Here is a 16,462-nt window from a genome sequence, read left to right as displayed (position 1 = left end):
AGTCGCATCACCATTGGTGGCGTCTGCTTCACCACTTGCCCCCCTAGCAGCTCCCTGCCATCCACCGTGACAACCTGCAGGGGCAGCGTGGCAGGCAGCAACTGTATAGCGTGCCGGTCGACAAAGTCCTGCCCTATAAAGTCCGCATTGCTTCCGGAGTCAATGGTGATTGGCACGTCCATGGTGATTCCATTGGGCAGCTGGAGCGACGCGGTGAGCTTCACTACCGGTTTGGGCGGGAGGGGGTCCATGGGCTGTAAAATCTCTGGGGACTGCTTCACTGACACGTCTGGCTGGGCCCCAGTGCCTCTTCTTCCAACCAGACTCCTTCGTTTCCCTGCTGTGGTTGTCCTTGCTGCATTGCTGCAGTTACCATTGCTGAGGCTGCAGTGTGCTTGTGGAGCCTCTGGGGACACTCTTTCGCCATATGCTGTGGATCATCGCAGATGTAACACTTCCTGTTCCCTCTAGGAGGCTTCGCTTTCACTGCTGCCGGTGCTAGGGCTCTGGCTGCTGACTGAGCCCTTGCACCTCCAACCTCCATAGGTTCCGCTCCTCCTCCTGGCGGAGGCGTGGATTGCGCACGCGCTGCTTCTCTGGGAAGGAAGGAGGAGCCCCTGGCTGGTTCGCGCCCTCCACGCCCTTCGTCCCTGCTCCACGGACGTCCTTCCAGCCGCACCCCCACCGCCAGCGCCCTCTGAACGATCTCCTGCGTGGTCCGGGGTCTCTCCCCCCTCGCAATTTCATCTTTAACCGAGCCGTGCAATCCCTCCCAAAACAGGTCTCTTACAGGAGCCGAATCTCTGTCCCATTCCAGGGCACTGACCAAAGCGAAAAAGCGGGCATGGTACTGCCTTACGCTGGCCCTCCCTTGCTTCAGTCCATGTATCTCCTGCCGAGCAAGATCCACGTCAATGCTTGATAAAAAGCACCCATCCATCGCTTTAATAAAGGCATCCGCATTTTGGAGCGCCGGATCCTTATCTCTCCACAAATTGCGCAGCCATGCTTTAGCATCTCCATGCAAATGGGACATGATGAATCCCACTTTCTCTTGCTCATCTCTAAAGTCTTTGTTCAGCAGTTGCAGTGCACACATTACATCTGCTCTAAAGTTGGGGTACTGTTGCAAATTCCCATCGAAGTGAGAGACCAGACCGCCTGTTCGTCTCCCCAACCCAATCCCCTCCGGTTTGGGTGTCAGTTGCCCTTGCTTCGTAAGCACTTCCAACCTGACCTGGAGATCCCTGTAGGCGGCAGCTGCGTCCTCCTCTCTCTTCCTGGATGCAAGAGCCTCGGCATTCAGTCGTGTCACTGCTTCTCTGAGTTCCACTATCTGCTGTTCGGCCGTCATGTTGTCTGCCGTTCGTGAGCTCGCTAGTAGGCACCCGCTTTCTCTCCTCTCCGCGAGGACGTAGATGCCCACAATCTAGAGATGGAGCTTACTGTCAGAGCTGCTTCCAGATCCTAGCTCACAGAGGATCACGCTAGCCAGCGATCATTAAATAAAAGTCTTTATTGAGTTACAGTTTCCATTCTCAAGCTGCTGCGTGCAACTCTACGTCTCATGGTTAGATCGGCGAAGCTCCATCTGAGTCTCCGCCCTTTGTACACCAACTTAATATCCTAGCCTTGCTCCACCTTTTCCGCCTGACTGTTCTTCTCTGGGTCCCTCTGCCCCCCGGGGTCTCTTCCTTCCGGGATTCCTCTGACGCTGACGCTGACCCCCCTGACTCTTCTCCCTCCTTTCGGCGGGCTTTAGGACCTGGCTCCCTTTCCGGGCTGCCTACTGCGCCACCTTCCTGTGCATTTGAACTTGGTGCGCGCGCCCAACCTTCCACCTTCCGTCTGACCGTTTCTTCGCTCCCCGATGGAGGTGTGGCCACTCCTGACTCGTGCCCTCCCCCCTGTTGTGAGCTGCCAGCGCTTGACCCCTGGCGCCCTTCCTCTTCCCTGCTCTCTGGCGGTGACGCTGGTCCCGATTTCCAACTGCTCCCCTCTGAGTCCCCTCTGGCTCTATCTTCCTGGGGTGTCCCCCTAGGCTCCCCCCTTGCCCTGGCCACTGGTGCTCCTTTCTGTGAATCTTCTGATTCACTGGAAAGACTCGGAGATCTCGGGTCGTCGTCATCACTCATCTTTTCTTCTGCCTCCTCCCCCTCGCTCTCTGTTTCCTCCCTTGCCCTTGCCTCTGCTCCTGAACCCCTGACAATAGGTTTGGAAAATCAATGTCCTTTTAACTGTTTTATTTTGTATGTTTCCTTTTTATTCTCTATTTTTTGTTATATTCTGTACTCTGTATATTTTTTTTTCTTTTTTTGTTGTACTCTGTATATTTTTCTTTTTCTTTTTTTGTATTTCTTGAAACTTTAATAAATATTTTTTTTAAAAAAAACAAGTGGGCTGAGCCCCTGTAACAGGGGCCAAAACCAAAAGCCAGTTGAATCATTTACATTTACAAATACTGGCACGTATGTGTGTGTTTTGGAAATTTGTAGCAGTTTGTAATGTTAAGAGAGATGTTCTGAAGAAGAGCACTTTATACACTCATGAGCATTCCCTTAACGTAGGCTCATTTTTTTTCTTTTTCTGGAGGTATAAATGTTCTTAGCATATGTACAATCACCCCGAAAGCTTCAGGCCTCCTTCTGACTGTTGAAATGCTCCTGGGGAGACTGTAAGCAGCACCTCCTCTGCTCTCAGTCAGCAAAAGGAGATGGCAAGGTGTGCTTAATGGTGTAACTTGCACCTGTAGTTTAAATTGCCTTAAAAGTGGCATTTAATAGGGCAACAATGACAGCACAACCAAGGTTGGTGGTTGTTCTCTTGCATATTCCTGCCTTGCAGTGGGCTGGACTGGATGACCCTTGGGGTCCCTTCCAATATAGATATATACACCATCATATGATTCTTTGGAATGTGCTTAGGAGGTTAGGGTTGGGGTTAGGGTTAGGGTTGGGTTAGGGTTTAGGGTTAGGGTTGGGGTGAGGGTTAGAGGGTTAGGTTTAGAGGGTTAGGGGTTGGGGTCAGGGTTAGAGGGTCAGGGTCAGGGTTAGGTTTTAGGGTTAGAGTTGGGGGTTAGGGTTAGGGTTAGGAAGGTCCCATTTTCCTTTAGGACGTCCCTATTTTCGTGGGAGAATGGTTGGAGATGGACTAGGATGTCCCAATTTTCATCAGGGTAATATCAGAGGTGTGACAGGATGTCCCTATTTTCACTGGAGAAGTGTTGGAGGAGATTGACTATGGAATCATAGTTGTTTGCATATATGAGATCTCAGAGTATAGGGTGGTTTATCAATTCAATAAATAATAATAATATCATAGACATATTTTATTTTTCTTCATTCCCTTTCCATGCTCCTTTGATTTCCTTCTGTCGAAATATTCTCAATAGAATAATAATAATAATAATAATAATAATAATAATAATAATAATAAATTTTTATTTCTATCCCGCCCTCCCCAGCCAAAGCTGGGCTCAAAAGCAGAATCAATGTGTGCTTTTGAGGTGCCAACAGGATGCTTCTCCCGCCCAGCTGGATAAAAGCAGCCAGTTTAAAAAAGGTGAAAAAAGAAGACAGGTGAATCATAGAATATTTTTATTGGCACTCTGAGTTCGGTTTGCAGAGGGCAGGGAAAGATCTGGCGAGATGCAGGAATTCGGCTCAGAGGAGCTGGAAGGTCCCGTTCTGAATGGCCTGCAATAATAATAATAATAATAATAATAATAATAATAATAATAATAATTTATTATTTATACCCCACCCATCTGGCTGGGTTTCCCCAGCAAGGAAAAGGAAAGGGACCCTTTGGACTCGGTTCAAGCTGAGAGACATTCCAGGTGAAATCGCCTTCCTTGTAATAATAATGATAATAATAATTTTTATTTCTACCCTGCCCTTCCCAGCCAAGGTCAGGCTCAGGGCGGCTAACAAGCAATCATAAAAACAAGTTGAATGAATACAAGTTAAAAACAAGATGGAAAATACAACATTAAAATACTGAAACATTAAAATATTAAAATATCTCCTTGGAGGAGAGGTGGAGGAGTTTGGATTAGATATCCCGCTTGAGGAGTCTCAAAGCGGCTCGCAATCTCCTTTCCCTTCCTTCCCACAACAAACACTCTGTGAGGTGAGTAAGGCCGAGAGACTTCAGAGAAGTTGACCAGCCCAAGGTCACCCAGCAGCTGCATGTGGAGGAGCGGAGACTCGAACCCAGTTCCCCAGATTACGAGCCCACCACTGTTCCACACTGGAGGTTTCGAAGCCTAGGTTGGGGTCCCATCCAGCTCAACTGTTTCTAGGATTCCATGTTGAGACTTCTGCCCCAAATGGGGATTGGGATAAATGACCCTCGGGTCCCTTCCATGAGTATTCTTGGTCACTCAGCCAAAAAAAGGCCATCCTTTTTGGCAACCCGATCGTACCTTCTTCCAGTTTTCCCTTCTGGAGGTTCGGTCCTCGTCTGTCCTCCTCTTCATATCGGCGCAATCTGCAAACACAACCACAACTTTGAGATTCCCGCCTTTCAGTCGGGTCCCTGACAGCTCTCATTCTACGATTATACAGTTCCTCCTGTGGCTAGAGGCCCATATGATTGATTGATTGATTGATTGATGTGAACCGAAGGGTCCGCTGGAGGAGGTTAGGCAAGGAACTGGGCGAAACGGAGGCTTCAGTGCAGGAATCTCTTCTTTTTCCCCCCAATTTTTTTTTTATTGGTTTTCACAACATTAGAAACAAACCAACACATAAGACAAACAAACATAAATTATAGCCTTATTGAAAATTACACTGATTAACATTGTTAAGTGACGTCCTCGCTTCCCCATGGTTGAATTTCATTGCATGTCCTTTGAACGGTTTTCCAAATCACAGTTCTTCTAAAATTCAACTTAAACATTAACATCCTTAGATCTTCACATTATGAAATTAAACATATGAATTCATCACTTAACGTAAATAAAATCCTAAGCCAATTAAGTATCTGCAAGCTGTTTTCAGTTAATTTACTTAACATAGTTAACTAAGACCTAACTGGAAGAGCCTGCCACCAGAAGGAGGAGAAGTATCAGGAAGATTGGATTAAATTTAATTAAATTTAACTAAGTAATCATTCAATTTAATCCACTCTTCCTGATACTCCTCCTCCTCCTGGTCACGGACTCTTCCAATTAGGTCGGCTAGCTCTGAAAAATCCATCATCTTCAGTGCAGGAATCTCAACACAGAATCATACAATGGCAGAGCTGGGACCCCCAAAGGTCATCCAGTCCAACCCGCAGCAAGGCCAAACCTGCCCCATCTACAATGGCGGAGTTACTTACGGACGGCAACAATTGCTGCAAAGGGGAGGAAGTACATCCCAGCAGTTCCTGCAACAACAGGCGTCAGGTCCACTGGTGCAGCGCATCCTTGCTCTGTGAAGAAAACAACAGCCAGGCCAAAGTTTTAAGATATTTTTAAACCCCCCCCCCAAAACCAGGACTTTAGGGGCAGCAGAATCAGCTGGGAAGAGAGAAGAGGAGTGCAGGGTATGTATAATAATAATAATAATAATAATAATAATAATAATAATAATTTAGTAATAATTTTAGTAATTGTCAGGGGTTCAGGAGCAGAGGCACAGGAAAGGGAGGAAATAGAGAGCGAGGGGGAGGAGTCCGAAGGTAATGTTAGCGATGACAGCGGTCCGAGGTCTCTGAGTCTTTCCAGCGAATCGGAAGATTCACAGAAAGGGGCTCCCATGGTCAGAGCAAGGGGGGTGCCGAGGGGGACACCCCAGGAAGAAGGGGCCAGAGGGGACTCAGAGAGCAGCAGTTGGAAATCAGGACCAGCGTCCACACCAGAGTGCAGTAGGGGGGAGGAGTCCCAGGCATCGGGATCAGGCGGCGCACTGCCAGTGGGAGGACATGAGTCAGGATTGGCCACGCCTCCATCGGGGAGCGAGGAAACGGTCGAGAGGAAGGTTGAAGGCTGGGCGCGCGCGCCAAGTTCAAATGTACAGGAGGGCGGTGCAGTTGGCAGCCCGGATAGGGAGCCAGGTCCCAAAGCCCGCCGAAAAGAGGGGGAGGAGTCAGGGGGGTCAACGTCAGCGTCAGAAGAATCCAGGAAGGAAGGGACCCCGGGGGGTAGCAGGACCCAGAGGAGAAAGGAGAGACGGAAGAGGTGGAGTAAGGCTAGAATCTTAAACTGGTGTACAGGGGGCGGAGACTCAGATGGAGCTTCGCCGATCTAACCATGAGACGTAGAGTTGCACGCAGCAGCTTGAGAATGGAAACTGTAACTCAATAAAGACTTTTGTTTAATGATCGCTGGCTAGCGTGATCCTCTGTGAGCTAGGATCTGGAAGCAGCTCTGACAGTAATAATTTTAATAAAACCAATAATTTTAGGTTGGGTGTCCTTGCTTCTCCTACTGCTTTTGTAGGTTTCGCGGTATTTGCGCATGGTGATCTGTTGTTATTTTTATTGATTATTGTAAACATTGTGATTATAGTTTTGAGACTTGTGGGTGTAGGGCAGTATACCCATTGAATAAGAAATAATAATTATTATTTCATTTTCCATATGGTACCATATTTTTGGCTTCATAAGATACACTTTTTTCTTCCTAAAAAGTAAAGGGAAATGTCTGTGCATCTTAAGGAGTGAATGTGTGGTCCCTGGAGCTGAATTGCCCAAGGGCCAAAAGCATGGTGATCTGTTGTTATTTTTATTGATTATTGTAGTCATTGTGATTATAGTTTTGAGAGTTGTGGGTATAGGGCAGTATACCCACTGAATAACTAATAATAATTATTATTTCATTTGGCATATTTTATTTTTATTTTATTTTATTTTTTACTTTATTTTATTTTTATTTATTTTATTTATCTGTTTTTCTACGTTGTGAGCCAATCCGTGCCATATCCCCCCACATTTCAGACGACATCAAATGACATAGAAATTTAAGCCGCCTGCCAGTCTCACCTTCCAACTTCACCACCTGCCGGATGAGGAGGCTGCACGTCACAGCGACCAAGATCACCCCCGTCGGGGTGCTGAAGTCCACCAGCCGCTGAGCTGCAGGAGAAGAAAGAGGAGGGAATCGAGAACCTGGAAGGGACCCAAAAGCTCTGGAGGGTGGAGGACGCCGCCCAGCCCCGCTGACCGACCTGCCGGGTCGGTGATCTGGTGGATCATGTCCATCTTGAAGGCAACGGTGCCCACGACCAGCAGGGTGACCATCGTGACGTAGATGAGGAGGAACAGAGGCAGGATGAGGGCGGCCGAGAGTCCTGGAGAGGAAGGGGGATGGTGGGATGGTCGAATCGGACGGGACCCCCGTGTCCAACCCCCTAAAAGGCACCTAGTCCTCCTGGGGAGGAAGGGCGATGGTGGGACGGTCGAATCGGACGGGACCCCCGTGTCCAACCCCCTAAAAGGCACCTAGTCCTCCTGGGGAGGAAGGGCGATGGTGGGACGGTCAAGTCGGACAGGACCCCCGTGTACAGCCCCCTAAAAGGCACCTTGTCCTCCTGGGAAAGGAAGGGCAATGGTGGGACGGTCCAGTCGGATGGGACCCCCGTGTCCAACCCCCTAAAAGGCACCTAGTCCTCCTGGGGAGGAAGGACGATGGTGGGACGGTCAAGTCGGACGGGACCCCCGTGTACAGCCCCCTAAAAGGCACCTAGTCCTCCTGGGAAGGAAGGGCGATGGTGGGACGGTCCAGTCGGATGGGACCCCCGTGTCCAACCCCCTAAAAGGCACCTAGTCCTCCTGGAGAGGAAGGGCGATGGTGGGCCGGTCCAGTCAGACGGGACGCCCGTGTCCAACCCCCTAAAAGGCAGCTAGTCTACTAGATCCTTCCAAAGGAAAATCAGACTTTTTTTAAGGCTGTCCATTCCTTTAAGCCCAGTATTCCTTTAAGCTCAGTATTATGCGGATGAGACCCAGCTCTACCTCTCTTTCCAATGGGAACCAGCGAAGGTTTTGTGTGAGTGCCTGGAGACGGTTGGAGGCTAACAGATGGGGGAGGTTGAATCCTGACAAGATGAGGTTGAATCCTGACAAGGCAGAAGGACTGTTTTGGGGGGACAGGAGGCGGGCGGGTGTGGAGGACTCCCTGGTCCTGAATGGGGTAAATGTGCCCCCGAAGGACCAGGTGCGCAGCCTGGGAGTCATTCTGGACTCACAGGTGTCCATGGAGGCGCAGGTCCATTCTGTGTCTGTTTGCCAGCTCCATCTGGGATGCAGGATGAGACCCTACCTGCCCAGAGTGGTGCATGCTCTGGTTATCTCCCGCTTGGACTACTGCAATGTGCTCTACGAGGGGCTACCTTTGAAGGTGACCCGGAAACTACAACTAATCCAGAATGCAGCAGCTAGACTGGGGACTGCGAGCGGCCATCTTGAAAGACCTACATTGGCTCCCAGTACGTTTCCGAGCACAATTCAAAGGGTTGGTGCTGACCTTGAAAGCCCTAAACGGCCTCAAAGGTCCAGTAGACCTGAAGGAGCGTCTCCACCCCCATTGTTCAGCCCGGACGCCGGGGTCCACTTCCGAGGGCCTTCTGGCGGTTCCCTCGCTGCGAGAAGCCGAGTTGCAGGGAACCAGGCAGAGGGCCTTCTCGGTGTTGGCGCCCGCCCTGCGGAACTCCCTCCCACCAGATGTCCAAGAGAAAAAGAACTACCCGACTTTGAGAAGACATCTGAAGGCAGCCCTGTTTAGGGAAGCTTTTAATGTTTAATTGGTTATTGTATTTTAGTGTTTTGTTGGAAGCCGCCCCGAGTGGCTGGGGAAACCCTGCCAGATGGGCAGGGTATAAATACTAAATTATTATTATTATTATTGTGGCAAATTAGCTTCTTCCTCTTCTCCGAAAGCCCCTTCCCGCCTCACCTTGATCATAGCTCCACAGGATCAGGGCCACGAAGGCAAGGGCCGAAGCCAAGCCTGTCAGTCCGTTGACGTAGATGCTGAGCCACTTCCAGGCCTTCCCTCCTGGGGAGCGAGATGGGAGTCAAGAGGGTGGTAGCACCTAAGGGTGGGACCCCATAGATCATCCAGTCCAACCCGCAGCAAAAAAGATACTCACGGATCTGGAGCTTATGGGGCTGACACAATGGCAAGAGGATCCCCCATCCGGAGAAAGCAGCACTCACCAGGGCTGAGGCGGAGAGCTGGAAGGACACCCCCAGCATCATGGAGATCCCTGCAGGATGGAGCCCGTTGGGGAGAGGAGACATCAAGCACCTCAGGGAGGAATTCCAATGTTCCTCTTCCCCCCTCCAGAAGTGTCAACTGGGTGCCATGGCCCTGGCACCGAAATTTGGGGGTGCCCAGACCCTCCATGGGAATGTTGTGGGCGCTCGGGCACCCATGCCTCTCTCCTCTCTCCCATCCCAGGTACGCCCATGGTGACATTGCCTGGGGTTGTACTGGATGACCCTGGGAGTCCTTTCCGAATCTATCCTATCATTAATTGGAGGTTTTTCAGTGGGGTCCCATCCAACTCTACCATTCCCTGGAAAGATGGATTCAGAGTTTGCTTTCGCTTTCTCCTCTCTTCCAACCAGGTCGTCTTCTGGAGCCGCAGAATTATTGGGCCTCTTTCACCGGAGAAATGTTGGTGGGAATCATAGACCCATTGATGGGGAAGGGATCCCATGGTCGTGTAGCAAGGCAAGGCAAGACCACTCCCAGAAACATCATTCCTACGTCGCAGAAGGGGTGTAACCTAAGACCACCCCTCAGATACATCATACCTACATCACAGAAAAGGCGGTCTAAAACAGAAATTTTGAATGTTGTTTTTCTCCTGTCCTTGTTTATCTTCTGTCTGGTAGGTTACTTGATTGGACTTCCTGGGGAGCCTGGCTAGTCATACCTACATCACAGAAAAGGCAGTCTACAGCAGAAATCTGACTGCATTGTTTATCTCATCTGACAGGTTACCTGTTTAATGGTCACTTGATTGGATTGCCTGGGGAGCCAGGCTAGTTTTTGTAATGATAAATACTTAGTTCCTGGGCCAGGTCACAGGCTCACACCCTATTCATATCTTAAATGTGCCCTTAAGACCGGATTTGTGAGACAATGGGGAGGTTTCCCATTTTGACATTGCCGAGAAAACATTTGCTCAGTTTAGGAATCAAAATGGTTCCAGGAGGGTCTTCCTGTGCTGATCTTGGTTGGTACGCTTAGGAACATTACCATATATCTAAGACCGTAAAATTCCTATCACAGTTGAAACCCAGTCAACGCAATGCTTTCCTTGCTGACCCAGATGGCTGACTCTAGATTTGTTCTAATTCCTCATAGCAATCCCACCTGATCACTACAGGGTGAAACATGGCAACAGGGGAGAGGAGAGGGCCCGGATTCTTCCGTTTTGTGCCCCCCACTTGGCGTCTACTCACCCGGCGTCACGTCCAGCTGGGGCGACTCCTTCCAGCCCCGGCGGTTGCTGGCATTGCAGGAGTACGAGCCGCAGTGGGACGCCTCCACCCCGGAGAGGAGGAGGAGAAGAACGTCATCCCTTTGGCCCCTGGAGAGTGGTTTCCCATCCCTTTTCCATTCGACGGCCTCCACTGTGCCACTCGGTACCCGGCAGGACAAGCGGACACCGGGATTTTGCGGAGAAGGCTCTCTGTGGACGACCGGCTGGGCAGGAGGCTCTGAAAACGGGGGAAAGAACCCAAAAGCTGGAAGGGACCCTGAGGGTCATCCAGACCAACCCCCAGCAAGGCGGGAACCTTTTGCCCCAAAGAATGCAATCCTAAAGCGTTTTGTCCTGTTTGCCCTGCTGTTTTCGACCTTTTGGAGTTCATGCCTCCCTGGACTGGCAGCATTCTTTCTCCGGCTCACCTGTGGAACTCACTGACACTGGGTCCCTGTGCGTGAAGGGGGGGATTTCTCCTTCCCGCCTCGTTTTTGGCGCCTGTTCAAATGTGGGTGGCCTGGCCTGCATCTCCTATTTTATTTCTCATTATTAATACCTGTAATAACAATTTACTAAATGTATATTAGGATGCGCCTGGGGAGGGAAGAACAAGATTAACATATTTAATAATATTTTGTGGTCCTTTCCCGCATTCTTCCCGGCCCCTTAAAGTGGGGCGGCTCTTAAAGAGGACCCCTAGGTTACACTTTCCTGCCAACCTAGCAGTTTGAAAGCACGTCAAAGTGCAAGTAGATCAATAGGTCCCGCTCCGGCGGGAAGGTCAACGGCATTTCTGTGCGCTGCTCTGGTTTGACAGAAGCGGCTTAGTCATGCTGGCCACATATCCGGAAGCTGTACGCCGGCCAATAAAGCAAGATGCACGCCACAACCTCAGAGTCGGCCGTGACTGGACCTAATGGTCAGGGGACCTTTACGTAGGTGACACTTACCAAGGTCTTCCAGGGGATCTGGGAATCCCGCGTGCCACTGCAGGATGTCCTCCGACGAATTCGTTCTCCCCAGAGCAGGCAGCCCATGGTTGGACGTGTTTTCGGGAGCAGGGAGCAGGAAAGGGGAGCCGGCGGCAACTTTGGCCAGCCAGAGCAGCACTGCAGAGAAACAGGGACGCAGAATCCTAGCCGAGGGTCACCTAGTCCTGCTCCTGGCAAGTCCAAACGTAGAAGCATAGAACTGGATTGGGACCCTGAGGGTCATCCAGCTCAACCCCCTGCAACGCATCCTGTCCATTGGTCTGGGATGGAAGAGCGGAGATTGCTGCCTAGCGGTGGGTTGGGATGGATGACCCTTTGGGGTCCCTTTCAGCTCGAGTTCTGGAAGTTTAGGAAAGCTTTTAATGTTTAATCGATTATGGTATTTTAGTGTTTTGTTGGAAGCCGCCCAGAGTGGCTGGGGAAACCCAGCCAGATGGGCGGGGTATACATAATAAATTATATTATTATTATTATAAGTGGCGGCTTGGAGAACGTTGGCCTTGGCGTGACGCGGAGCCACGAATCCAGGCTAGTGGGGGGACTGGATCTCTGAAGGATCCTCTCCTGACCGCAAATTATGTCTCTCTTTCCGCTCTGGCTCATCTAGGCAACCCACCAGAGTGGAAAACTGGACTGTGTCCAAGTTGGAAATGTACACAGCCAGATGGGAGAAACGTACACAGTCCAGAGTCCGGGCGTGAGCCGGATGCTGTGCAAACGGTTACCTGGCGCCAGCAAGCCACTTGCTGCCATCTTTCTGGGGAAGAAGCAAATCTTCATCTGCGGAGAGAAAGCAGAGGGAGAATGAGAAAAGGGACCCTGAGGGACATCCAGACCAACCCGCTGCGATACAGGAAGATGCTGCTGTCTCTCGAACCTGCAACCTCGGTGTTCTCAGCAGCTATGAATATGAATCCTTGGTATTCTCTCTCCAGCTATCTATGGATCCCAATCACGAGAAGCACTGGGAATGGCTCCATGCACCCAGCCCCCCTTCTTTCTGTGGCTGCCCTTCAGAACTAACGGGCATTGGGGTTCCCTTGTAGGAAGTAGAAGAAAGGCGTCTGCAACACGGGCCTAAATGAGAAATGCCAAAATGAGAGAGCCAAAGGACAAGACTATATTTTTATTTTAATACATAAAAGTTTAGATTGCCACCATCCATCTAATAGGTCTGTACTCTGTCCCTCCAGGTCTCCCAATTTCTCCTTCTCTTGCTGCATATGCTATTTTTATTTTGTATTCCATCACTTCTTGGTCTCCCCATTTCTCTTGCTGCATATCCTTACCCTCTCCCAGCCATGCCGAATATCCTAATTTCTTTTCGCTACTGGTCCGCGTTCAAGTCCTACTTGCCCGTTCCCCCGATTATTATATATTTCTTTCAAATGCTTTGCAAAAGGGTTTCCGCTCCTCTGGGTCCCTAATTTTGGTCATCATATCAGTTTATTCTCTTATTGGTTGATATTTCTCCGTCTCATAGATCTCTAGCGTGGCTGTAAGGGCAGGAAAACGCGAGGCGGATTTGGAATAGCAAAAAGCAGAAAGATGTTACAGATAACTATTTAGGGTGTGGTCTTTTTGGTGGGAGAGATTCTAGGTTTGTCATATTTTATTATGTATTTTGTGGGTTTTGTGTTCTGGTTTTCTTTGGCGAGCTGCCTTGAGCAGTATATAAAGCTAATAAATAACACATAGTTGCCATCAAAATTATTCCACCCACCCACCCCTTGCAAATCAGGCTTCTCAAAATTTAGAGACTTTCGGCTGTTTGCAAGGAGCAAACCGCTCCAAAGCACAGCGGATGTTTGAAGTGGTCCCCCAAAAATTCATCTGAAAATGCAACATATTGTGAGACTGGAGAAGCCCAGAGAAGTTGCATTTTCAACTGATTTTCCTCGATTTGTAAGGGGTGTGCATGGAATAATTTCGGCGCAAATTGCCAGGGAGTCAGTGGATCAATTCAATGTAATCTTGATGGCTGTTATTCTTGTTCAAGGATGACGATGATTAAAGCATGCAAACTTTGGAAAACGAAATAAATCACATTATTTACCTCTCCGGCAAACGAAATAAATCACATTATTTACCTCTCCGGCAAACGAAATAAATCACATTATTTACCTCTCCGGCAAACGAAATAAATCACATTATTTACTTCTCCGGCAAACGAAATAAATCACATTATTTACCTCTCTGGATGATCCTGAGTCCTGGGGGTAAAATCACTGGGTGGCAGAGCTGGAGGGAAGCGTTTTGACGCTTCCCATCCAGCTGGCAGGCGAGCAAAATGGACAGGAAATGGACAGAAAAAGCCTGCCTCCTCCTTGTTTCTCTGGGGATGTTCTCAAGTGACTCCAAGGCTGCTTTGAATGCCACTCACAAAGATGCTTCAGCCCGTTTTCCAGACAAATCCTCATTCCTTTCATTACTATTAGGCTTTTCAATTTAAAAAAACAACAAAAAACAACCAGAAGCATTTTACTTGGTGTCAGAGCTGGCTCCAGGTCCCAGCTCACAGAGGACCAACGCTAGCCGGCAGTAATGTACAAAAGTCTTTATTGAAGTACAGTTTCCATTTTCAAGCCGCAGCGCCCCAGCTCTACGTCTAGGGGTTAGATCGGCGAAGCTCCATCTGAGTCTCCGCCCCCTGTACACCAGTTTAAGATTCTAGCCTTACTCCACCTCTTCCGTCTCTCCTTTCTCCTCTGGGTCCTGCTACCCCCCGGGGTCCCTTCCTTCCTGGATTCTTCTGACGCTGACGTTGACCCCCCTGACTCCTCCCCCTCTTTTCGGCGGGCTTTGGGACCTGGCTCCCTATCCGGGCTGCCAACTGCGCCGCCCTCCTGTACATTTGAACTTGGCGCGCGCGCCCAGCCTTCAACCTTCCTCTCAACCGTTTCCTCACTCCCCGATGGAGGCGTGGCCAATCCTGACTCATGTCCTCCCACTGGCAGTGCGCCGCCTGATCCCGATGCCTGGGACTCCTCCCCCCTACTGCACTCTGGTGTGGACGCTGGTCCTGATTTCCAACTGCTGCTCTCTGAGTCCCCTCTGGCCCCTTCTTCCTGGGGTGTCCCCCTCGGCACCCCCCTTGCTCTGACCATGGGAGCCCCTTTCTGTGAATCTTCCGATTCGCTGGAAAGACTCAGAGACCTCGGACCGCTGTCATCGCTAACATTTCCTTCGGACTCCTCCCCCTCGCTCTCTATTTCCTCCCTTTCCTGTGCCTCTGCTCCTGAACCCCTGACATCCATCCCCCCCTCGAAGCCCCCCCTTCCCCCCTCCCCTCCTTCAGGTGTGGGTACTGGGTGCTCCGTCGTTGTGGGGGTGAGTGCCGGATGCAGTTCGTCCCCCGTGGCGTGCATCCAGCCGGATAAGTCCGGCTCGTCCTCCGTGCTCTCGCCGACCTCAATTTCCTCTGCTTCCATCTCTTTGCCGCCGTGCTCGAACCCAAGGTCCTCCCCCAACACGTCCATGTCCGTCTCTCCCCCGGTCTCCTCCGGGGACGTTGCCTGCCAAGGACCCCCCAGCCACTTCCTGCGCCACTGCTCCTCTGGTCGATTGTCCCACCAATAGGAACGGTCTGAGGCAGACCCCGAGGGTGATCCCTCCGGGGAACGTGTTTCTAGTGCCGGTTCCTCGTCCGAGGTGAACCCCTGGAATGTGCTAGCTGAAAATGTGGGTGTGAAAAGCCAGTCGTCGAAATACTCGGCTGGCATGGGCCTGTGTGGGAAAAGGGCATGAAACTCGTCCTTGAGAAGAGGTTCGTCCAAGGCATAGTCTGGCACCCAACTGTTGGCGCTGGCCGGGGTACCTTCTCTGGCGAGAAGATATTCTACTCCCTCTTCCCCCCATCTCGAGTCTAAAATCTCTGTGACTTCGTTGACGGGTTCCCGCCTTGGCGACCCCCCCTTGTGGGCGTTTCCCTGAACGGGTCTGGTGCCGTGCCTGGCTCCTGAAATCTATGAGGTGCTTTGTAGGGCGTGAGCACTGATCTATGGAAAACTGGGTGCATTCTGGATCCCTCCGGCAGTGTCAACCGGAAGGCCACTGGATTGACCTGTGCCTCGACTTGGTAGGGTCCTAGCTGCTTATGCCCTAGCTTCTTCTTCGCTAACGATCTGGCCGGCACTGCCTGGGCTGCTAACCAAACCCAGTCTCCCACCTGTATGTCTTCCCCAACCCTTCTGTGCTTGTCAGCCTGCAGTTTGTATGCGTGCTTTGCTAGTTCTAACTGCCTTCGAAGCTGTTCGTGAACCTCCTGCAACTCTGATGCTAAGGCTTCCGCTGCCTGTGGCTCCCCCTCCCCCACTCTCGCTAATCCCGGGAAGGTTCTGGGATGCCTCCCGTTGTTGGCGAAGAACGGTGTCACCCCCGTGGACACGTGCTTCGTGTTGTAGGCGAACTCAGTGAGCGGCAGGTAGTCCACCCATGTTGCCGGCTGCTGATTTGCGTAGCATCGCAGGTACTGCTGCATGATGGCGTTGACTCGCTCCGCTTGTCCGTTCGTCTGCGGGTGTCTCGCCGACGCTAGGTTGATCTTGACGTTCAGGAAACCCATCAGCTTCTGCCAGAAGTTCGAGATGAACTGTCGCCCCCGGTCGGACAGGATAGACCGTGGCAGACCGTGAACCCTGAACACGTGGTCTATGAACAGTTTGGCGGTCTGTTCCGCCGTGGCCACCTTCGCGCACGGAATGAAGTGGGCCATTTTGGTGAACATGTCCACCACCACTAGCACTGCCGTCTTGCCCCTCGAGCTGGGTAGATCCGTGACAAAGTCCAGGGCCACCCTCTCCCACGGTTCGAGCGGTGTCTGCAGCGGTTCGAGCAGTCCCGCCGGCGGTTTGTGCACTGACTTGGCCCTTTGGCAGGTGTCGCACCTCGAGACGTAATCCGCGACTTCCCCCCGCATCTTGGGCCACCAAAAATCTCTGGCTACTAATTCTACCGTCTTCTCTTTGCCAAAGTGCCCGGCGGTGGGTGCGTCGTGCAACTGCTGCAGTACTTTCGCGCGGAGGTCGTCTCCCGGTACGTAGAGGG

At 51.0% G+C, this 16,462-nt stretch overlaps 1 protein-coding gene and 1 long non-coding RNA gene across 8 annotated transcripts in view; one reads left to right on the top strand and one right to left on the bottom strand.

Moving 5' to 3' along the window:
- The window catches only part of LOC308475511, a 39,525-nt gene extending 27,370 nt beyond the window's left edge, over positions 1-12,155 (top strand). For 3 of the 4 annotated variants that reach the window (XR_013985278.1, XR_013985279.1, XR_013985280.1), the window contains exon 4: positions 9,573-11,054. This is a non-coding gene — a long non-coding RNA (uncharacterized lncRNA). Of the gene's footprint in view, positions 1-9,572; positions 11,055-12,023 lie in introns of those variants that run through there. The other variant, XR_013985277.1, reaches the window with a different exon arrangement.
- On the bottom strand, positions 3,519-13,900 carry LOC308475509 (uncharacterized protein; the record flags this gene model as incomplete). 4 transcript variants are annotated; one of them, XM_081002526.1, is made up of 11 exons in its annotated part: positions 3,524-3,695; positions 4,427-4,491; positions 5,326-5,418; positions 6,970-7,062; positions 7,155-7,277; positions 8,882-8,983; positions 9,078-9,194; positions 10,402-10,659; positions 11,375-11,533; positions 12,142-12,196; positions 12,294-12,383. In XM_081002526.1, 10 exons carry the CDS (start codon positions 12,194-12,196, stop codon positions 3,663-3,665), a joined length of 1,098 nt encoding a protein of 365 aa, XP_080858652.1. In that variant the 3' UTR covers positions 3,524-3,662. The 4 variants fall into 4 exon arrangements, with proteins under 4 accessions (XP_080858654.1, XP_080858653.1, XP_080858652.1 ...); XM_081002525.1 differs by lacking the exon at positions 12,294-12,383 and adding an exon at positions 13,609-13,900 and having other exon boundaries at positions 3,525-3,695; XM_081002528.1 differs by lacking the exons at positions 7,155-7,277; positions 12,294-12,383 and having other exon boundaries at positions 3,519-3,695.
- Positions 13,901-16,462: the final 2,562 nt, after the last annotated feature.

This window comes from Podarcis pityusensis, assembly GCF_964106645.2.
Source record: "Podarcis pityusensis genome assembly, chromosome: 4".
Lineage (NCBI taxonomy): Eukaryota > Metazoa > Chordata > Lepidosauria > Squamata > Lacertidae > Podarcis > Podarcis pityusensis.
Note: the sequence above shows the minus strand (reverse complement) of the source record. Positions and strands in the feature narration are given on the sequence as shown.